At 44.8% G+C, this 23,750-nt stretch overlaps 1 protein-coding gene across 1 annotated transcript in view; it reads right to left on the bottom strand.

The window, feature by feature from the left end:
- Positions 1–23,750, bottom strand: part of PLEKHD1 (pleckstrin homology and coiled-coil domain containing D1) — a 49,776-nt gene that overhangs the window by 17,631 nt on the left and 8,395 nt on the right. Inside the window, exons 2-5 of the mRNA XM_019552301.1 lie at positions 12,403–12,496; positions 9,862–9,951; positions 9,414–9,490; positions 2,555–2,646 (exon numbers count right to left, since the gene is read on the bottom strand). Coding sequence (XP_019407846.1) covers positions 2,555–2,646; positions 9,414–9,490; positions 9,862–9,951; positions 12,403–12,496 — 353 coding nt within the window. The remainder of the gene's footprint in view (positions 1–2,554; positions 2,647–9,413; positions 9,491–9,861; positions 9,952–12,402; positions 12,497–23,750) is intronic.

The raw sequence follows: 23,750 nt of genomic DNA, 5'->3' as shown, positions 1-23,750 counted from the left end.
CCCCCCCATGCCCCAGGACAAACAGTTGCATAAACACCATTTCACGAGTTTTGCCTGTCAGCAGCTAGAGGTGCAGGGCCCCAGAACCCAGAAACCCTGCACCTATCTCCTTGACAGCTAGCAGGCTCTGTGGCCTGAGCAGGAGACACCACCCCTGCAGTTTTCAGCCCACTGCAGCTTAACACACACAGGGTCATCTATGTCATGAGTTTTGCTTGTCAGCAGCTTGAGGTGCAGTTCCCCTCAAACCCCTGCACCTATCACCTTGAAACTTGGCAGGCTTTGTGGCCTCACCAGGGGCCACAACCCCTGCAGTTTTCAACCCCCTGTGGTGAAGAATTTGAGGTGCAGTTCCCCCCAAACCCCTGCACCAATCTTCTTGAAACTTGGCAGGCTTCATACTCTCAGCAGAGGCTAGTACCCCTGCAAATTTCATCCAAATTGGATGAAAAACCCACGAAGTTATAGGTATTTCATTGATTCCCCATTATACCCTATGGCCAGATCTCCGAAGCAGCTCCAAAGCAGTTTGGAAGCTCAAAACAGCTTCAGAAAGCCTAACGAAGCTAGCGCTTCAATCTGGACATGCTGCTTCGGATGCCAAAGTGTCCAAAGCTTGTCTGGACCTGAAGCATGGTCCAAAGCATTGCACAGCCCTACTGCAAAGCAAGGCCAAGGGCTTAGAGCAGGGAGATGGGATCCAATCCCAGCTGTGGCTCAAGTCCATAGATTTGTACTGTGGCCTGGCCTACATAACTAGGACTGGTTGAAAATTAAAATATATGTTTTGCTAGGTTGAAATATATAATTATTTCTTTCATAAAATACATTTGTGTGTGTGAAAACATTTAATGAGAAAACTTGCTTTTTTAAATCAATTGGTGAATTTTGGTACAATACTTTTCATCAGCATTACTGCAACTTTTATAAAAATAGTTGTTGAACATTTCTGTTTATATTCTAATAAAAATGCTGACAAAAATATGAAATGGAAATAAAACTGACATCCAATGTATAAAAGTTATACATACACACAAAATATAGAAACAAATCAAATTGAACAATGCTGATGAAAAGTATTGTACCAAAATTCACCAACTAACTTAAAAAGGCAATAGTTTTCTATTACAACATTCTTTGGGAGGGGGCTGATGTTTGTGGGGGGGAGGGGGTTGGTGGGTTGTTTTTTTTTGAAGAGCTAGGTTTTAAATGAAAAGAGTTTTTCATTCAAAACATCTCAACCAGTTCTACAAGTTACCCCTTTATGGATCCCATGTATTACTTATTCCCACATATAAAACAGCAGTGATAATACTTCCTTTTCTTATACATGAGCTGTAAGCTTTCACTCATTCAGCAGATAACATAAATGGCTTTATGCTCTTCAGACTGAACAGCTCTTGTTATGGTTATTCCTTTAAATCCCACCCTAAGGACTGCATAATTCAGATAGGGTTTCAAAAGTTTGTGAGTATCTACAGCCTTCAGAGCTCTGCCTGTGGTAGCTCTGTGAGGCAGGTCAAAGAATGGGGGAGCAGATTAAGGACATTATAGAGAAATAAAGGATGGCAGAGCTATAAAATACATCAACTGCTCTACAGTAGCTCCTTGTGTGGATACTCTGTGCTGTGGTATGTGAAAGCTAGTCCATGATAGTTACTTCTCTCTCACTAAAAGATGAGCTAGATGCCTTAGGTTCCATTAAAAATGGAGTATGAGCATGCACACACCAACAGTGACCATGGAGCTGCTGTATAGCTCCCCTCCCCCCAATATTTTGAGGTAATAGCTCATTTCTGTGCCAGTGCTCCTAGAGTAACCCATTGGTGTTCTAGGAATAAAACTATACCCTAACTGTGCATGAAATCCTGGGCAACATACTAAGTTCATTGTTGGGCATGAGAAGCTCAGAAATGTAGAAAGGAAATCTCTCAATCTGCCCAGTTTTAGAGGGCTCCAAAGCAGGGACAGAGTGAAAGGATGTTACCCAGTGTGCTCATACAATGTGCCTTAGCCTACCATGAAACAAGCCTGCATTACCAAAGATGTAGCTAGTCATTTGAAATACCCCTACATACTGGTTGAGCCATCTTGTCCACCTGTGCCCCCTTAATCTGTTCAGTGAGAATTGCCACCCTACAAAAATCACCACTTACAAAATGGGTAAATTTAGGTAAGGATTTAGCAATGTGAGAGTAAAAGCCCTTGCCAGGGAAAAGGGAACTGTAGTCATCATAAGAAATGCCATTCCCAAGAAATTAAAAGCAGCATATGAGTACTGGTGTTTGCCAGGTCTCCAGCCCCTGGTGCTAGCAACTCCCAGGACCAGGACACCTTGACTCCTGACGCTCTTGAAATTAAAAGGGCTGCAGCTGAATGGGAAAGATGCATGCATGCTTTCAAACATCTAAAAGAAATACCCCAAGCACAGCCCTCATTGTTGCTTGGATTTGTCTTGCAAACTGAATAGGCTACTGTTTAGGATGACCTTGGCCCTTGGGCATTCATTCCTAACTCTAAAGGATCTCCAGTACAAAAAGCTGTTCCATCCAACCTAAATATTCCTGCTTCTCCTTGGCCAGCTGCAGCCCCTGTGCTTCCAGGCTCTCAATCATGGCTTCTCCCAACTGGGCATTCTTCCAGGTCCTGAAGAGAGAATGAAGACAAATAAGATAATGGGAAAGAAAACAAGTCAGAGTTATTGGAAGAGTTGAGAGACTCCATTTTATATTCCACCAAGCAATGCAAACACAAAGTCCCTTGTGCTCTAAGAATTGCTTTGTTTTCTTATTTATGAGTAATAATATTTTATAAATTGGAAGCTTCCCTTTTCCAGGGACTGTGTATAAACATAATGCTTTCTCTCTTCTTCTGGGAGTCCTAAACTGGGATCCATCCTCCAAGCCTGTGCAGGATATGAGGAACCTCTGATTGAGAGCCTGCTTCACAGTAGGGATTGGCACTTGGATTGGAAATTGACCTTGGTGGTTTGGTACAGCTTTGATAGATGAAGATGAGGACTTATCTTCTATTACATTTCACTCCTGTCTAAGTCCCATATCTTGTAGCCAGTGGCATTTCTCCCTCTCACTCTCATCCATTGCTCTACCCCAGCACCACTACTTTCCTTCCAGCATTAAAACCTCCTCATTTTCACACATGTTGGTCTTTATCCTCAACCCTGCAGGCTTCTGGTCTTGTATCTGCTTAAACATCCCTGCCTGCCTTAGCAGTTAGCACTTGGATTTAAGCTATATCCTAGCCCCCTAGTCTGACAAGTAACACTACTTCTAAAAATAAGAAAGACCCCCCGTTAAAAACTTAAGAAAAAATAAAGCCTAAAGTAAGAGAAGCAGGGTTATAGTAGTAATTTGTATGTCTAGTACTACACACCAAGAGATCTCAATGCTTTCTGCAAACATTATTGAACAAAGCCCCCCCTCCACCTTATCCCATATAGCAGATGTGTTACTGGCTGCACCTGGAAAGCAGGGGCATGCATCAGTATAGAGGTAAAGTAACAAGACCAAGGACACACAAGTCAAAGGCACAGTCAGGAATAGGACTCAGTCTTCTCAGACCTGGGCTTGAGATCTTACAGAAAACATTTTTCATACTGAAAATGCAGGCTGATTTGTTTATATTCACATATGACAGTGAGGACAGTAATTTCTTTAGCATTCCCATTAAAACATATACATGATAAGGTAGGGCTTTTAGGGTTTATTTATTTATGTATTTATTTTCTGAAAAAAGACTAAATCTGTAAAGAGAGGTTTCATTTGATCTGGGACTGATTGTCTCTGTTTGACTTGAATCAGAACAGGAGGGGCACAGTCATTCACACACATCGCCCTTCCACAAGAACACAGCCTGACAGGCTTGTCCCAGGACTGAACCACAGTAACTGTACAAGATGTACACAACGTTAGTACACCCTACCCAGCAGGTTTCATAGAGATTTGAAGCATGATGGTGGACATGTATATCTGTATGACCCCAGGACAAAAGGTTTTCTCTTAAAACAAATGTGATGACTACTTGTAGCCCAAGATTCATAAATATGAGAAGCAAATTGGACTTTCAAAGCTGGGACAGGGTTGTGGTTTCTCCCCCCTCCCCACTAGCTGTTTGGCATTTACAGGTTTTTGAAATAACTGTAATCAACAACCTCTTGTTGAATACTTTTAAGAAAGCCTTTATCTTTGTCTCTAGCAAGCCTTATTTGCTGTACTAATACCTTTCATGCCTGCAGTCAGACCTTTCAAAAAGCAAATTAGAAGAGAATTAGTGAACAGGCGCAGCTTTGTGTGTGTTGCATACAGCTGGATTCCTTTTAAACTAATGGGCTTTTGTAATATTTTCCAAAATGCAGAGAACTTAGAACACAGAGTCATAGAAAATTTAGGTTGGAAGGGACCTCAGGAGGTCATCTAGTTCAACCCCCTATTCAAAGCAGGACCATATCCAACTAGATCATCCCGGCCAAGGCTTTGTCTACCTGGGTCTTAACAACCTCTAAGGATAAAGACTCCGCAACGTCTCTGGGTAATCTGTTCTAGTGTTTTACTACCCTTCTAGTGAGAAAATGTTTCCTAATATCTAACCTAAACTTGAGACCATTGCCCCTTGTCCTGTCATTTGCCACCACTGAGAACAGTCTAGCTCCATCCTCTTTGCAACCATCCTTCAGGTAGTTGAAGGCTGCTATCAAATCCCCCCCTCCGTCTTCTCTTCTCCAGACTAAATAAGCACAGTTCCCTCAACCTCTCCTCATCAGTAATGTGCCTCAGTCCCCTAACCATGTCCATTGTCCTCCACTGGAGTCTCTCCAATTTGTCCACAGATTGTCTAATGTTAATAAAAATGTATAGTTTTGCAGATGGCTTGAATGTGTGTGCGTGTGTGCTTGCGCACATGCACACACGGCATACGCAAGGCAGTCATGATGTAGTATTTTAAAATATTGAGACACTGAATTAAATCCTGTTCTCAGGCTTAAGGGATTCAAAACAGGTAAAGCATTTAAGATGTCTGCCTCTTTCATAAATACCAATCTGAGATTTTCCTCATATGCAAGGGACAGCCTTATTAAGCCTACTTAACCCTAGTTTATGAAAACGGTGTAGTCTGCCTCAATTTGAAAAGTAATTGACACCTAACTGATGAAAATAAGTACCTTTGTTACAAAGGAAAGCAGCAGTCTTGTGACTAGAGCTGGTGGAGAATTGTTCCACAAAATGGATTTTCATCAGAAAATGCTAAGTCACTGAAGTAAAAAAAAAGGAGTTGGCTGAAAGCTGTTTATGAATTATTAGAAATAAATATCATAATTCAGAATTTCCATTGGCTTTCAAATGATTATTATGAATACTATTCCTAGTAGCAGTACTCCTATAACAGCACCAGAAGTCATAACAGAGAACATGGCTCCATTGTGCCAGGCTCTATACTTCCCTATTACACATCACAATTATATAATATAACTTCTTATTTAAAAAATAAATCTCTTGTGGCAGTCTGATTTGACATTTCACCTTTGGGTGGGTCCTCTGAACACCTGAACCAGAAGATCCCTGCCCTCTCCGCTCCACTTTAAAACCAAACATTTCCATGGTCTGACAAGTACTGACTACAGCAGACTTGAGGGAATTCCCTTACAGAAACTGTCAGTTCCACTCTATAATTAGTCAGAGAAGTCTTTGGGTACATTCCCATTGCCATCACCCCTGTAACTGCAGTTCATGCAGACAAACCTGAGCTCAGGTTCCAGTAGCAGTGTATCTACAGCACCCTGGAGCCTAATCTGGGCTGTTAAACCCACCCGAGAAGCTGCACAAACAGTCACCCAGGCTGAACTCTGTGCTGCTGCAGCTCGACTGCTAGTAAGTAGTACCCAAGTCTGGGAATGAGCAGTCAGCTCGGTAGGTAGTTTAGACTCCCTTGCAACAATACAGCGCATTCCCACCAGGCCACCTGACAGTGACTAGCCCATCTCCTCAATACTTCAAATAATACCTACCACTGCAGTGTCCTTGCACACCCTCCCTGTTCCAGATTTAAAGTAACAATACAAAAGGGCAACGAAAACGGTGAGGGAGCTGGGGGACATGACTTATGTGGAAAGACAGAGGGAACTGGGCTTATTTAGTCTAGAAACGAAGACACTGAGAGGGGATCTAATAGCAGCCTTCAACTACCTGAAGGAGGTTTCAAAAGAGGATGGAGCTAGACTGGTCTCAGTGGTGGCAGATGACACAACAAGGAACAATGGTCTCAAGTTGCAGCAAGGGAAGTTTAGGTTAGATATTAGGAAACATTTTCTCACGAGGAGGGTAGTAAAGCACTGGAACCGGTTACCCAGAGAAGTGGTGGGAGCTCCATCCTTGGAGGCTTCCAAGGCCTGGCTAGACAAAGCTTTGGCTGGGATGATCTTGTTGGGGGTGGTCCTGCTTTGAGCAGGGAGTTGGACAAGATGATCTCCTGAGGACCATTCTAACCCTAACTTTCTATGATTCTATATCTTCAGTCCTTTGCAATGCAAAGAATGAAATGAAGGGAAGAGGATGCTACCCATTCCAGTCTCATTTGCCCTGTTTTCCCTGCATACTTATGCTCTCTTTTCTTATTTTTCTTCTTCTTCATGATGAAAATGATGAAGAGAGAAGTGGAATGATCACAACAAGCTGCAAGCACTCTGGTAGAATCAGCAGCATGTTTTCCCTGTAGCAGAAGGGGACTAAAATGCAGTGCCTAAATAATGAACGCAGCATCCTTTTAACTTTCCCTTTCAGTGCTGCTCAATTTACTGGACCACGCTGTGTCTTTTTTGGCTACTGCTCAGCTCCTAACCTAACTTTGCTAATACATATCACATTATCCCTGCTCTTCTTCACACACAGCCGGTCATTGCAACTCATTAGGTAGACACTGGAGCTGCAGCATTCTAGCGGTGACGACACACAGGGTAGAAAGTAGGAGAGGAGGATACTACAAGCCTATTTTCCTCCTGCAGGGCGGGTTATCCTACTGCACCAAAAAAACCCATATGACAATGGCTTCATCAGTTTCTGCATCAAACACTTTGGGTTCAAGAGCCAGAATCAGGGTCTAGGAACAGGGTGGACTCTGGGTGTGGGGCACAGCCACACAGGACCTCATGCTTTTGGAAGCCCTGTGCCAGTACTTGTTCCCCACTTGCATTTTTAAAGGGAAATCTAGCTGACTCCCAGCAAGAAAGGTCCCAAGGCCAAAATCAGCACCGCTATAAGCAAATGCAGCTCTATGGACTTCAGTGGAAGTTCTTCTACTTATAAGACACTAACTGTGAGGTTTTTATATTCCTTTATAGTGGGGGGGGCATGGCCACTCAAACATATTTTAACAATCCTCAAAGAAGTAAGACATTGGTCACTGTTGTCCCTCTGCCTTCCCTATGGCGAGTTAATGTGTTACATCTTGTGTTGTGTCAAGATTGACTGTGTAATTTTACTAACAAGTTAGACAATGGGTTTGTATAGAATGGTTTGGATAGATGGGATCCAGGCATGGGGCTGGACTAGATCTCTGAAGGTTCCTTCTACCTTTATTTCCCTATGATTCGATGAATTAATTTACACATCCCTGCCCATCCTCCTCAAGAGCCATGCCCTTCCCCTCTACAGGACAGATCACAGGGGCCTGCCTGGGGCTCAGCATCTCTCACACCTGGTCCTCCCAAATCTGAGCCGTTTATGGTCAGAGCATAGGGGGACCAAACACCCTGTGTACCCTAGCACTTGGAGGGTAATCTCCCTCCATTTCCCAGTCTCTGGAGTGGTCCTGCCAGTGTTTTAATTCCTATATGGCCTAGGCCTCAGTCAAACAGAGTTATAAGGCAAGTCAGTAAAGTCTACCACTGCCTACTTGACACAAGTATTGTCATAGTAGCTAACATCATTGGAGCTCCAGCGAGGAAAGGGTAGGGTAGGGACAGCATAACAAGCATACTGGTGCTTACAATGCCGAAGAGAAACAGTGAGCTGGGGGATTTGCTTTTCCTCTCAAGTCTGAGCACCCAGTGGGCACAATTGGCCTTTGGGTGGCATGATGAGTGGAGACTGAGCTGCACATCTATACAGCCCAGAGCCAGGAGCGAGCAGAATGGGAGGAGGGCAAAAAGTGCTGCATATTTAGTCACCATTAATAAAAAATGACCCTGTACCACATCCTGATGTAATGATAATATTTCCTTCCTCCCAACACACAAGCTTCTGAGAAGTGAGTGGTCCTGATCTGCCCATGCCAACGTGCTAGGATAAACTCATCTGAATGAGAAGCCCTTTTTTCTAGCCATATTTTACAGGGGCTCAAGGGTACAAATCCAGTGTAATACCCCACTGGGCAAAAGCTCCTGCTGCAGGGCATATGGCAAAGCACTCTTTCCTTTAAGCAGCTTAGCTGATTACCAGGCTCCAGAGGTTCTCAAAGTCTCATGTGGTCTGGGAGAACTCCCGGCCCTCAGCCCCACACCCCCTCCCTGCCACTGCCTTTCCACACTTCTGCTAAAACTTGAACCGTGCTTGTCCTGGTTTCCTACCAACCTACCTATTTCACTGGGAGGCACTTGAGCAATGACATTCCAGAGCTAGCAACAGTCAAACCTCAAAACGTACAAAGGTGCCAGTCAGATAAGCTACCAAAGCATCCTGGTGCTTACAGCCTTTATGTCACCTAGGTGTGCAGAAGTGGTTTGGAAATGTGATAAATCAACCCTCTCAGGGGATCTGCTGTACTCCCCAAGGGAGCTCATAGTTAGCCTCTCTCATAGGGTTAAATTCTCCTCTCCCCACGTGCCAGCTGAGTGTGCTGAAATATGGGACCTATGCCTCAAAGTTCACAGAACCATGTCAGAACTGCTGTTGAACCCTTGGGGCCACTGTTATTGTCGTTCCCTTTGCATGGAGGCCTAGACCTCCCTCATCCTTGCCCCATGTCACCCCAGATACCTATGCTAGTGGTGCAGGGAGCCTCAGAGTCATAAGCTCCCAGGTCTTGCTCCTCATCCAACAGAACTGCATTGCTTTCACTAAGTCCAAGAAGTGAAAAGAAATAGCAGGACAGAAGTTGCCACATGGCGTTTCATTACTTCCCAGTCCTGTCCAGAGCCAGGGGATGACATAGCAGAATAATGCAACTTTAGCATAATGGAGGAAGATTTATATTAAGTCTTAAACTGTTTGGTTTATGTAGTAGAGTGGTTGAAATCTGAGGTTAACCAGCACTGACAAGCCATGGAGCAGTATTTCAACTTTTCTACACTGTAACGCTAGTCACACTTTGCTCTTCTCATAAGACACACCCTCTGGTCCCCTTCACCTTACCAAAATACTTTGGAAAAGAGAAAAGACTAGAAATAAGCCCCTGGTACTTACACTTTCCCAGACTCCTGCAGCAGTTCCAGCCACTGAGCCTGTTCAAACTCTGACTCAGCTGCCAGGACAATGTTACCCTGGGAAAGAAAAGCAAAGCCTGCAATGAGAGCTGCTGGTGTAGCACATGCATATGCATATACAACATCCTGCACATGGTCCTATCCAGGCCACCAGTGGACTCAGGTATTGTAAGCACTGCTACCTGCCCACCATTGATACTAGTCCAAATGGTAGAAAAAACTGGATGGGCTCTGGAGCCAGCCCTATCCTTTGACTCTCATTGAGGTGGCAAGGCACATAAGCAAATGATGGAGGGCAATGGGCAGCAATGCTGCTAAGTGGTTCCATTTGCTGTGAATAAACAGAGCATATCAATTGCCGGGGCTTTTGCTCCAGCCCTCTCTTCAGTGATAAGCTCACCTACTTGAAAAGAAAAGAGTTCACTCACATGGAAGTCCTCGTGGGAGATCTTTATGGCATAAGGCATGTTGGGCTCTTCTTTGGCCTCCACGATGCAGCCCCCCAGAGGAATGACACCCTAGTGTGGAACCAGTGTTGAAATCAGTCAGTATACCTTCAGTGAGCAGATACAAGGCACAGCCAAAAGCAAGGCATATCAGGGACTCCCATTCTCAGCTTTCCCCATGCCCCTCTTCAGAATCTGGCAGTATCACAAAAATCAGCATGTATAGTTCCTGAGAAGCAGGATTGACACCTCACAGCACCCAGGGGAGCCTGCTATAACTGATTAAAGGGACGTGCTAATCAGGTGAAGATCTGGGGGTGAGGAGGGAGCGTCTGAACCCTGCTTTGACTCCTGCTCCACCCAAAGTATAAAACCAACTGCCTGGCAATAGCAGCAGCATTTCTAGTCAGGCAGTGCTGAGGAAGTCCCTTGACTTCATGGATCATTATAATCTACCTGATCCCTTCCAAACTCTTCACCTTCTCCTTTTTAACGGTCTTGATGTTTCGCCAATCAAGCTTTCCTTTGTTCTACAATGCTGCTGTCTGTTAGCTGCTCCCGAAACTCCTGTCACAGCCCTGCGGATCGTCTTTAACTCATTCCAGTGAAGTTATATTTGTTTTCACTGCAATCAAACTAAATAATACAGCCCTAGGCCTCTAGAGCAGTGGTCTCCAAACTTTTCTGATCGTGCACCCCTATCAGTAAAAAAATTTTTGAGCACACCCTCCCAATATATGTATATTTATTTATAAATTATATACATGTACTACTGTACTAATATATTACGTACATTATAAAACATACACAAAAATAGAAATTAAAAAAGGATGAGATAAAAAATAAATATAAATAGTTCTAATATTTTCTTCCCGCACCCCAATGGATCGTCTTGCGCACCCCACTTTGGAGACCACTGCTCTAGAGTATTAATAAAGCTTCTAATTTAACTGCAGGAAAAGATGTTGTTTTATAGGTGATGACGCAGCCAGAGAGCAGAGGAAGCAAAATTCTAGATTCACACATGGTGCTAATGGGCTGTACAGGGAGCCTAATCTTGCCCACCTCCAGTGGGTGCTGGGATATGAAAACTGGAAAGAAATGGGAGGTTCTTTTGTTAAAGACCATGGGGTTAGTTGCTAACTTTTGCCTTATATTTTACAATTTTAGCTTTGCTGTAGGCTAAGCTTCCATTATTGTTGTAAGTATATTATAATTACCGTTTCCTTTATTATGTTCCATATTCACAAAATGCATCTTTTCATGTGCAGAGTACAGTGGGTTATGGATGGTTGCTTGCTCACTTACAGAGAGAAATGTGGGGGTCGTCCATAGGAATACAGTGTTTTTGGATAAAAGGGCTATTTTGCTCTATTTCCAAATGTTCTTTCCAGTCAACACTACTGTAACTCCATTCAGTGGCACCATGCTCACTTTGTGAAGTGCCAGATCACCTTCACTTTTGTAGCCAGGTCAGTGGTACTTGGTTACCTTCTCTTATGATCAGGGATCCTGTTTTCTCTGATTTAAAAAAAATAATCCCCAATTTTTGGTTTAAAAAAAGTAACCCCAAATCCACCTTTTTGTGATTAAAATGAAACGCCACTATATATCTCTCTTTATATTAGTGGTGTTTCATTTAAAGCATGGCAAAATTTAAATCATGGCAAAATCATCCAGCAGGTCTAAGAAGTTATGCTTCAATGAGTAACTACAAATGCAACCATGAGGGAGTTGGTGTCCCCATTTATGGCTCCTGGACTTCATTTCTCTAAGTGGTAGTTTCCCATGCATATTGGTGCACATGCTAGCATATCACCAATGCCTGCTGCAGGTGAAATCAGACCCCCTGAAGTGCATGTCCTTTGTGGCTGGTGGTCCATGGAGAACAAAAAATGGGTACTCCCACTAAAAGCACAGGTGGCAAAGGCCTGAGAGATGAACCCTCCCCTTCCTTATCCTGCATGTGTATGAGGTATACTGGGGCACTGTTGTGTCTGACTAGATTTGCAGGTACAGATTAACAGCAAGTCATGACGAGTCAAGTAATAAACCAGGTGATGATTAGAGTAGCCTCACAGCAGACTATTCGAATGGCCACCAGATGAACTGGGTAATCATGAGATCAGAGTATGCACCATGGCTGGGCAACAGCACTAGCAGGACATGGACAGACAATGGCAGCAGCTGCCCTTCCTCCACTCCATGTTGGCAGTTGCAGCTGGTGACCCAGCCACCTGGCTCCTTGTTACATTAGTGCATGAGATGACTAAAGAAGTTGGGCTGTGAACCTAACATCAGGAAAAAGTATTAAAAAATAAAACCAAGTAGCTGGTGGGGTTGGAGGGAGCCTGAGTTAAGTTTGTTTTTTTATAAGAGGTTCATCAACATGCCTATATCATTTGGAGGTGCCTCTGGGTCCAGCGACCCAGGGTTGGGGTTAGATAACCTGCTTCCTCTGCTCTCTGGCTGCTTGTAAGAACAGAGCTGGAGTCCTAATGGACCCCACAGAAGAGTGCTGACCTTTGGGTGAATATTGAAGTATTTATTGCTTTCAAAATTCTTCTTCTCACTCTCAGCATAGTAAAGCAGAAAGCTCTCCTTGATGATGAAGAACCTGAGGGGAAAAGAAACAAAAAAATAAATAAATCCTAGTAATGCCCTCCTGTCTTCGAACATCCAATTCATCACAACCTCAGACAACCTTTACCTAATGAAACTCTCCCCTTGAGCCAAGAGGTTTTATTATTTCCATTCTGCAAATGGAAGAACACAGGTAGAGAGAAGCAAAGTGCTTAGTCAAGGTTATTCAAAGATTCAAAGTAACCCCTGGAACCAGTGAAGGTTAATTTGAAGGCAACAGAGATTTCTTATAATATGTGCCAGTGGGGTGAAGTAGCCCCAGAGAATAAGTCACTGTTCTGATCCTGCTGCTGACAAATGCCTGGTAGCCTGTTCTGTGTTCTTGCCATTAAGGGCATTAAAGGGTGGAAGTAATTTCCCCAGAATCCTGAGAGCAGAGATCCTATCCAAGCCTTTGGTGTTCATCCTCTGGAAATGGAAAAGAAACAATTTCTTCAGACATTCATTGCATTAACAATGTACTGTGTTCTGCTCAGCCATCATCCCAATGAATGCCATTGAATAGAAACACAACATCAAAGCTCCTGTAAATTAAGCTTTGAAACTATAAGAATTCTTTGAGTGTTCCTCAAAATTATGAATAAAAAAGATTTTTTTTACTTATTTAGACTTTCAAAAAGCTGTTGAAAAATCTCACTTCTATTAAGAAAAGTAAACAGTTGTAGATTGAAAGGTAAAGTAGTGCACTGTGCGGACTGTAACCAAGGCACTGGGGAAATAAAAAGCAAAATTAAAAGGACAGTTTTCAACATGGCAAAAGGCTAACAGTAGGGGAACCCAAAATTTCATATGAAGGTGGGTGGGAAGATCAATGGAGTTATGGAAATTTATAAGTCAGGGATATACGGGCCAGCGTTCTTTATATTTATTAATAACCTGCTGAAGTGGTTAAATGGTGAAGTGCCATAATCTATAGATGACACAAAATTATGTAAATCAGTGAAATGTAGAAAAGAGTATGCATAATTTCCAAAGGGGCCAGCCAAAGATAAAGAAGCAGACAACATGGTGCCAAATGAAATACACTGTACAAAATCTGGAATTTACACCATTATGGAATCATTTAAATTACCCATATGGAAATTAAATTGAGTGAAGGAAAAAAAAAGGCTTGGATATCACTGTGGGCAGTGCAACAAAACCTCCTGCTCAATTCACAGCAATAGCAGAATGCCCCGTGCATTTCATGGAGTCTCTGAATCTTTGGGGGGTTTTTAAAGATACTGAATGGTAGAAAAATTAAATGGTCTGTTCTTATTTACTTAGCCAAAGAAAAGTGCTCTTAGATTACTTTGAATTTAAGACTCCCCCAATAATTAGATTCTACACACGGACATTTTTTACATTACCTATACATTTTCCATGTATAGCTTCTAATTATCAGAAGGTGTCTTAAATTCATCAACCCACTGCGGCAGCATGGAAAGCAGCAGCAGCAACAGCAGGGGAGGGGGCAGGCAGTTTGGGGGGCAGGTAGCCCCCTTGTCTCATGGCCTCACACCAGTTGTCTCCTTGCAGCCAGTCCCCCTGTTGCCTCTGCCTCCCCTATTGCCTCTGACCCAAACTTCAGCCCCTGCAGGCTCTGCTCCCCACAGCCTTTCTTGCTTGCCCCACCACTGCTTGCTGCCAGGCATGGCTCTGTCTCTCTTCCCTCCCCGGCATGAACCACACTGATGCCCTAGCTCATGCCCAGCCATGCAGCAGTGTCCCAGGCAACAGCTGCCTGCTCCCTGCAGCCCCTGCCCCCACCTCCCCCCAGTGGCCTCTGCCCCCTACCTGCTCCCCAAAAGTCTCTGCTCCCTTGCTTCCCCTCTCCTCCTCCCCCCATCTCCCCAAACCCAACATCACTCACTGCTTGAGACACTTATATGAATGTGAGCATTAGACAAGATAGAAAAAACCAGGGCTACAAGCCCTCCACTTTCAGGTCAAAGTGCCCAGATTGAGAGACCAGGAAGAAATTTGCCCTGTGGATAGTGGTCACTGTCAGAGACAGGATGTTAGACTGCATGGACCTTGGATCTGACCCAGAAGGGCAGATCCCATCTCCCCAAAATGCAGAGACCTCTCCTATGGAACTGAGCACCTGTGTCATAATGCAGAGAAACAGAGCAACCCTTTGGCAGCAGATTAGGACAAAAAGTTACAAAATTAATTTGAGGTAGGTCAAGTATAATTATCCAGCCTGGAATATGGCCAGGTCCTGCTCTTTGATGAAATATCACCAGGTCTGTGATGACAGCCGGTTGGGTCAGCAGCTCCATCTTCCATCTGATAGTCTTGTGAACATAAAAACTGCTGGCAAAACTTCAGATTTCCTGGAGTTGCCTTCCTCCCTGCCCGGTTGCTCATTTCAGTCTAGGTAAAATTCTGGGTAGAGCCAGGGGAAACCAATTTGCTGCCTCAGCAGAAGCAGACCTCTTGATTCACACTCGGAGCACTTCATGCTTGGCTGGTTGCTCTGCTTTCTGTTCCTTGAAAAAGCAACTGCTTCTGCTCTCAAGGCAGCAAAGTATCTAGAGAGATAGAAGCAGCACAAGCTCCCTGTTCACTTACTACATGCAGTCAAATAAGGGCTGGTTCATGGTAAGACTGATATTACAAATTATCCAAACAGAAACTATGGGCCTTGTACACATCACACTTTGATTGGTGTTAGTGTTACCTTGAGTTTGGAACAGTTATACTTAAAAGGCTAAAAACCTTTTCTGACTGTCCCCCACCTGCACAGCTGAGACTTGCCACTAGAGGGATGGTGAGCCAGGACAGCTTTCCAACCCTGCTGTAGGCAGCAATAAGAGAAAGATTGGGGGGGGGATATGAGGCCGGGTGGTAGAGAATTATTGGGAAGGGGGTGGGGAATGAAGTGGGAGGTGGGTGGACAGAAATGAGACTGTGGAACAGTGGTGAAATGAAGGAAGTCAGCCACTGAAGGATAAAATAATAATTTTAAAAGAATTTAAAAAGAAATAAACAAGTAAATTAAAAAAAGCCTTATATTTTAACAAATTGTTATTTGGGATTGGGCTGTGGGGGGTGCTGGTCATGCTTCCTGAGATGGCTGGGAGGTAGGAATGGTGAGGGAAGATGTTTTTGGAGAAGCTCCTGCCCCTGCCCTGGGAAGGAAGTTCTAGCTCACGGGGACCCAATGTGGCCCCCCACCTTGTTCCCCCATACCCCCCTAGAACCTACTCCTGGAGCCATTCATACCCTGCAACCTGGCTACTGGACATGTACCCTGCAAGCTGTTCACACAGGGTTGCACCCATGGGAGTGGGAAGGTCACAACTCTGGGGGCAGGAGGGGGATCTGGTTTGGTGCCAGAACTGCCTGCTGGGCAAATAAGAGTTCAGGGGGTGGAAAGTTTGTCTACACAGAACAGGAGGGTGGGGGAAAGCACACCACAGGCTGAGATGCTGGCAGACTGCAGCTTGGGCAGCTAATCTGTGAAGAGTGGCCACACATCAGTAGGACATGAGCTGGGTAACACAGATCAGAGCTAAACCTGTCTTGAGTGGCATAACTTTAACCCACTTAAAGTGTGCTTAAAAGTAATTTCAGGTGTTAATGTATGGGCAATCCAGGGGTTAAGAGCTCCAGGAGCTGCCTAAAATTAAGGTGTAACACAGCCCTATTGCTCACCCTATTGCTCACCCTCTTCTTTTTGAGGGGCCTGAACCCCTCCCACCTTTTGCTAATTTCTTACTTTCCTCTGATGAGTAAAAGGATGCAGTGTCTACAACAAGGGTCAATGCTGCTTTGTGCACTGGCCAACAGAGGGCACTATTTGAGCAGGCAATTAATACACAGACTTGCAAAGCCCAGCACAGTACCTTGGTACTGACTTGTCCTGATTTCTACAGTTTGCTGTGTAGCTTTGCTGCTCCTTCTACTAAAACTCCAGTCCTTCCTCCTTATTTGGAACAAAAGGATTTACACAGGCTACACTCAAATTAGAACAAGAAAAACCAACAGCTGCCATCATTAAGGGAGATTAAATTAAATTGTACAAGAAGGGAAACAAAAAATCTTAGGTTCCAGAGCTCTTCCCCCAGCAGAGGTCTAGGAAGCATATTGAGAAGTGCAGACAGACGTGCAGCTCCCAGGCCTAGCTCATGACCATTCACAGAAATTGCCATGAGTTAGACTGATCCTCCCTATCCAGCAGACATTAGCTGTTGGTTCAGCTGGGTGGAGGATCAGATCCAATTTGAAACCCATCCAAGGAGAGAGGCTGTGTTTCCACCTGGCTCCACCACTCCTCCCTCCCAGCTCTGGTGCTCTCTCTGGATAGGAGGGAGAGAAGGCAGGGGATGGAGGGAGTTCTGGGGTTTTCAGCCCCACAGGATGGGGGGATAGTTTGGAGGTCCCCTAAGGTGAGGGTCTCCAATCCACCCCCCACCCACCACTCCAGCAAGTCTGAAACCCTCTCCCAGAAGGGATCTCCCTCTCTCCCCACCCAGCTCAAGCCAGGCTGCTGTTGCAGCAGAGCAGACAGAAGTTAATGAAATCAACTCCACTTAGGAGGGGCTTGATTTGAACTCTCATACAATTAGGGTTAATTTGTCACATGATCAGAGGGCTCTGCAGCTTTGCCCTTCTGTCTGGGCATAGCTCTAGAGCTATTTCAAGGGACCAGTCACACAACAGATGTCATTTCTGTCTGCACCTTAAGTGGAGCATAACTGTAAAAACTGACTGCAAGCAAAACACCTTCTAATGCAGCAGTGCCAGTGACTTTAGGAGGACACCTTAAAGTTCTTTTTAAATAGCTGAGAGAGAGCAGGCCAGCTGATGTCTTTGCCATATTGTGAATCAGCCTGGAGTTCAGTTCCAGGCAGATGCACCGGTACATACCTCTGGAAAACTGGAGGTTTAACACGGTCTAACTGACTGAAGACATTCTGGAAGGAAATGTTCAACCTCAATGGGCTCTGAAGAGCCAGGAGATAGCCAAGATACCTATTTTTCTTTGTATTATTAATTCAATATGGACATATTTGAGAAAGCAACAACCTGGTAGCCATGTTTAGAGCTGTTTTTCACTGTACAAACAAGCTTTGAGTGACACTGCATTCAGTTGAGGAGAACAGAAGCAACCAGCATTACTTTGCCTGAACAAACTCTAATGAGCTGTTTGGTGCTCAGAAGTGCATAGTGCAACTGGCCCTTTTGTGGCTGTCATATACATCAGACATCCACTCTACTGACTGATCCTCAGGGCTGCCTTCCTGAAAGATGGCACAAGGAACTGAAGATGTTCTCCTCCTATGGCTTCTCTAGAAAACTCACACTTATCCTGGATCATGGGTATGCCCTTCCAAGTGTCTCCAAAACATGCATCTCTGTCCTGCTTGTCCGTGACAGGATCAGTGAAAAGTTATAACATGAATGCAGACAGGCAGTGTGAGAAGTAGCAGAATGCTCCAGGGGAAGTGGGGGCTGAGACATACCTCTACCCTTTTAATTACCCTTTCCAGAAGATCCAAGCCTGTTTACCATGTCCGAGCCTACCCCTGTATGACCCCTCCTGATGCAGCTGTTGCATTTAAATTCTACCCCCCATGACAAGAGTTGGTAGTTTCCAGCACATATGCTAATGGAAAATGCATCTATATTTACTAGAGTACCTCCAGACCTACTGGCACCATTGGAATAATTCTACGTGACTAAATCTAAAGCACCTTATAATAGTGCCCAAACAAGACACCAGAAAGATCCAACAGAGGCTGACTGGCTGGTCTGATCATCAATCTCACTGTCTGATCCTCTGTTTCTGTAGGATACAGGTCTACGCTCAGTGTGTTCCAGTCACCTGTTGCTTCTAGTCATTAACCATAGCAGGGGTGGGCAAAATGCGGCCCGGGGGCCAGATGCAGCCTGCCGCCAGGCTATTCTATCCAGCCCACAAGGCCCCTAAAAAAATTAGAAAATTAATATTTATTGTCCCCTAGCTGCCTATCATGCGGCCCTCCATGGCTTGCCAAAACTCAGTAAGTGGCCCTCCACCCAAAATAATTGCCCACCCCGAGCTATAGGCTATGACTTCCATAGGCTGGAGTCGTCTTTGTACTCCTTTGTTTCCACAACATGCAACACAATGACACTGGATCCCTGACTTGATTGAGTCTGTTACCACTTCAGTGAGAAATCAAATAATAATATCTGAAGGCATCAGATCTTCCTTGGCATGACTTGCAACTCTGACAACATGGCACTGTATAGATGTATGGAAACAGGAAAGTGAATCTGACCAGAAACACCAATGCAACAGTGAAAATACAAGTTACAAGCAGTGTGAATTAGGAAATGTCTATTCATTTGTCTTCACATTGCACAACCTTGGATACTATTTCCAAGACAGGCAAGGACATTTCATTATGAATAGGAGTGCTTGTTAATTTAACAGATCCCCTTTAAACCCAAGTGCTACAGTTTAGTTTCAGTGGTTTGGATGGCTATGGCTCCTGATAATCTTTATGATTTAGATTTTTCTCTGAAAAAAAAAAATCCCATCTGAACTCCCAGCAGGGTTATGCTTCTTATGGATTAATGAAATTTTAAAGTCCTGACTTCCACCAGATGGATAGAATCCAGGGGGATTTGGAATTATAAATAAATGAAATAGAATTTAATAATAGAAGAATACATATGGATAAACGTGAAGGGGGAAAAACGCATTTCAAACCTGGGTCATTGACATCCACCTTACTGAATGTTACAAACACATCTCATGTCCTCTCGTGATGGCTAGAGGCAAGGTCAGTAAAGTTGCTGCTTTAGACCTTTGACTTTCAGGACAAAGCCAGCACATTTCAACGTAAACATAAGGGTTATGTCAATGCGCTGTCTGTGCTGAAACCAGGAGCTCCACTTGGCCCATTTGTCACTGCTCCATATGCAAAAGCTACTGGTTAAGGCAACATAGCCTCAGACCAGCCCTATGGGAAGATCCCAGCCCTTTTTATTTAGCTCTAGCTACTCACAGACTAACAGCCCTGAAATCACACTGGAATCAAAGTAGGGCTCAAAGTGCAATTATAATGATCCAAATTACAGTATATGAATAAAGTTACAACATGATCCATTGGAGACAGAAAAAGAAGCCACGATACTATGTGGAAGCTGAGGTTCCCTCATTTTTAAGTACATTTTTCCAGCAGCGATGGTTAATTAAATTGGTTACTTAATGTCTGCAATGTATTCTGAAGACATAATGGACCAAGTTAAATCCTACCATTATCAAACTTTAAAATTGTCCCTGGTTCTTCAGTCTAGCAGGATTTTTTGGCAACAGTACAGTCCTAAATATACCAAGTCCTAGATGTCAGAACAGTGTGATTTTTACTCCCTAGAGATATACCAGGAAAACTAGGACAATGGCAGCATTATAAACAGGTCAGCTCTCAGGCTGCAGCACTTCTCACTTGTTCTGCTTCTAGGCATATTTACAGACTTCCCTTAGCTGTTTTATATTCTGGAGAATTTGGGGTGGTGAAAGATAACCGGTATGGTACAGGATAGTATGGAATGGAGAACTGGTGTGCAGAGCCAGTCAATGATGTACTGAGAGGAGGGGTTCAAGCTTAAATGAACATGTGTCTTCAAATCCTTTCTTCAGAACAGCACTCTGAAGATATACCAATATCACAGTGTCTCCATGGCCCAAAATACTACCCTGCTCCACGTGTGCTATCTCCCACATCAGAAGCAGCACAGCCATTTTTGTGTGGTGCTGCAGATGGGCTATTTATTTAGCACTGCCTCTCTCAGTTACAGTTTTTCTGTGCTAGTTAGCCCATCTCAAGCACCATGTGAATGTGAACACACTGCTTCCAGCTTGGGAGGCAGCATGTGCAGAACAGCACAGTGTGTTTAAGCATAACCCTCCTTGCATGGTAAGTTTGCAATGTAGACCTACCCTAAAGTTAGTTCTTGATGCAAGTCTGTTTACACACACACGCTGTTTTTAAGTGTCACTTTTAAAAATCATACCATAATTTTTCTACTATTCTAGGGCATATGAGAGTCCTACAGGCTGACATCCTCTGTTTATCCACACAGCTGGTACTGGAGCAGTAGGACCTTCTCCACAACACTCCAGCTCCTGCCTAACCCTTGACCTGGAAGGTCACTTGCAATGAGGAAAACAAAAGTCATGCTTGGGCTTAAAGATAGACTGACACCTGCCCATAGGAATTGGATTGAAACCACCTCAACCGTATCCCTACAAACAGTCCTAACATGGTAACATCTGCTGACACTACCAGGGGACGTTAGGTAGTACACAGGTAGCTGACTGTCACATGTGTGGTCATTTCAGTGGGCTGTAGCCCACTCAGCTCCTCTCAGTTGCAGGATCAGAGCCACAGGCCAGATTCAAACAAAAGATATGAAAGCCCCTTCCTCCCTGTTCTACTCCCCCGAGTCCCCCATGAGTAACCACTTTGACTGTCCATGGTTTTTCTGAGGTGGCTGCTACCTGTGATGGCCATCCTGCTGGAAAAGGGAGGTTCTGTGCCAGCTCAGCAAAACTGAAACAAGGCTTGGTCTCAAGGGACATTAGCGCTCTGGGAAAAAGCAAGATTTGGCACTTTCTCCTAACTACTATGCCTCTTCCCATTAGCGTGTACAGCCCAGCAACAATATGGGACCCTTGCCCCTTTCACTTCTCCTTTCAAAAAGAGCCTTTTCTGGCTCTTCTAAGTAAATGCTGTCTCCTGGCAGAGGGTCCACATTCTTGCTCAAGGTCCTGGGAGGACTGGGGTCCTGGGCAGGGGTGTTTGTGCTTAGCATCTGGTAAAGGGATGGTCAGCCAGCTGGGAGAATCCATGAAACCACAGACAATGAGAAGGGGCTTCTATACACGTGCAGGGAGGCTGCTCCAATGAATTGTAATTCCAGCACATAACCGAGTCTGCTGGAGCGCAATAATTACTGCACTCCAGCAGACTCCAGTGTCACATGCATTAGCGTCCCCATGCTGAAAAAATGGTGGCATGGTGCTTTAAACTAAAGCTCGTTTGACAAGCTTTAGTTCAAAGCACCCCATTGCCATTTTTCAGTGCAGGAATGCTGAAAGAAGTGATGCTCCGGGCACTTTTAATCAGTGCGGCTCTCAGAGCTGTGAAAATAAAGCGTCCCCCTCCCCACTGCCCTGTTTCCCAGAGCACAGTTAGAAATGCCCAATGTCCCCATCCTACAGGCTGTTAATATCTCCCCTGCTAAATGTTGTGGCAAGTCTCATGCATGCCAGTCATGGCTTCATTTCCCTTGATGTGTCCCTAACACTGTAGAAGGGACAGGTCTGAGTTGCTTGTTGAGCAATAATGGGAGGTGCAGGCAGCCTCAAAGTAGAAGGGATTTGCAAGCTCAGGGCAGCAGAAGACATCTTTCCAAAGCTGGCCCGTACTTCAGCAGTCTCCTAGCTTGGTTTTTACTGGTCCAAAGTACTTTCAATATCCAAACACTGTCATTTCTGTAAATGTCATGTGTAAGCATCATGCCAGCCATGGCACCAGCAGTGTGAAGAGTAACAGATGGGGAGGTGAAAGGGGGAGGGGAGGAATGGGCTGCGCTGCCCTCACCGTCTCCCACTGCCAGCTGCTCCTACACTGGGCTGTGGCTATACCCTGCACCATGGCCCAGCTCAGACCACAGTTCTACCCCGGAGAGGACATAGGGTGGCAGGCAGTGTTGTCTGTACCCGTCCCATCCCTCTGACAGGTCATCATCAATTATCTGGATTCAGGAATCAGATGTGAACTGGCCAAGTTTGCAGATTATACCAAATTATGGGGGAGGGCAGTCACAATGCAGAACAGGCTGGGAATACAGACCAAGTTGGACACGCTCTCAAGGTGGGCTGACCAAAACCTGATGGCCTTTAGTGTAGAGAAGTGTAAGGTGCTGCACCTCAGTAGAAAGAACCTTCAACATACTTACAGGCTCGGCAGTGCTATGCTTGCTAGCACCATGACCAAAAGGCACTTGGGGGTCTTGATTGACCACAAGATGAATATGACCCACCAATGCAATGCTGTGGCTGGCAAAGCAAACCAAACTCTGGCATGCACCCACTGATGCATCTCAAGCAAAACTTGGGAAGTCATCCTCCCACTTTACTCAGCCCTGGTGAGACTGCAGCTGGAGTACTGCATCCAGTATTGGGCCCCCCACTTCAGGAGAGATGTGGAGAAGCTTGAGAGAGTCCAGAGGAGAGCCACTCATATGATCCAAGGCCTGGAGGCCTGACAGAGGCTGATGGACTTGTGACTTTTCAGTCTGGAAAAGGGAAGGCTCAGGGGGGACTTGGTGGCATCCTACAATTATATAAGAGGGGTACATCAGGACCTGGGAGAACAGCTGTTCACCAGAGTTCCCCAAGGGATAGCAAGGCCTAATGGCCATAAACTCCAGGAAGGCCAGTTTAGACGAGGCATAAGAAAAAAGGGTTTTTATGGTGTGAGTGTTCACGGTCTGGAAGAAACTGCCCCCAGAGGTGGTGCAAGCACCTACTCTGGACTCTTTAAAAAAATTTTTGGATGCATTTCTTGCTGGGGTCACTTGGAGAAAATCATCAAGGAGCACATCTGTGGAGGGCTAGCTGGGCAGATCATGCTCAGGGGCAACCAGCATGGGTTCATCAAAGGCAGGTCCTGCCTCACTAACCTGGTTGCCTTTTAAGACCAGGTAACTAAATCCTTAGATGTTGGTGTCGCCGTGGATGTAGACTTTCTAGACTTTAATAAGGCCGTTGACACTGTCTCTCACCCCATTCTCATTAATAAATTAAGTGACTGTGGCACTGATGCCTGCACAGTTGGATGGGTAAAAAAATGGCTGACAGGGCGTACCCAGAGAATAGTGGTGGATGGGTTGTACTCAACCTGGCAAGATGTGAGCAGTGGGTTACCCCAGGGATCAGTCCTCAGGCCCAGATTGTTTAACATTTTCATCAGTGACTTGGACGAGGGGGTGGAAAGCACACTGTGCAAATTTGCTGATGTCACTAAGACGTGGGGTGAGGTGGACACACTTGAAGGGAGAGAGAGGCTGCAACTAGATTTAGACAGACTACAAAAAGTGGGCAGATGAGACTAGGATGGGGTTCAACGTAGACAAATGCAGGGTGCTGCACCTTGGGAGAAGGAATCCACAGCATACATACAGGCTGGGGAGTTCCCCTCTTGAAAGCACAAAGGCAGAATGGGATCTTGAAGTCATTA

This window comes from Crocodylus porosus, unplaced genomic scaffold (assembly GCF_001723895.1).
Source record: "Crocodylus porosus isolate Cpor-Errol unplaced genomic scaffold, CroPor_comp1, whole genome shotgun sequence".
Taxonomy (NCBI): Eukaryota; Metazoa; Chordata; order Crocodylia; family Crocodylidae; genus Crocodylus; species Crocodylus porosus.
Note: the sequence above shows the minus strand (reverse complement) of the source record. Positions and strands in the feature narration are given on the sequence as shown.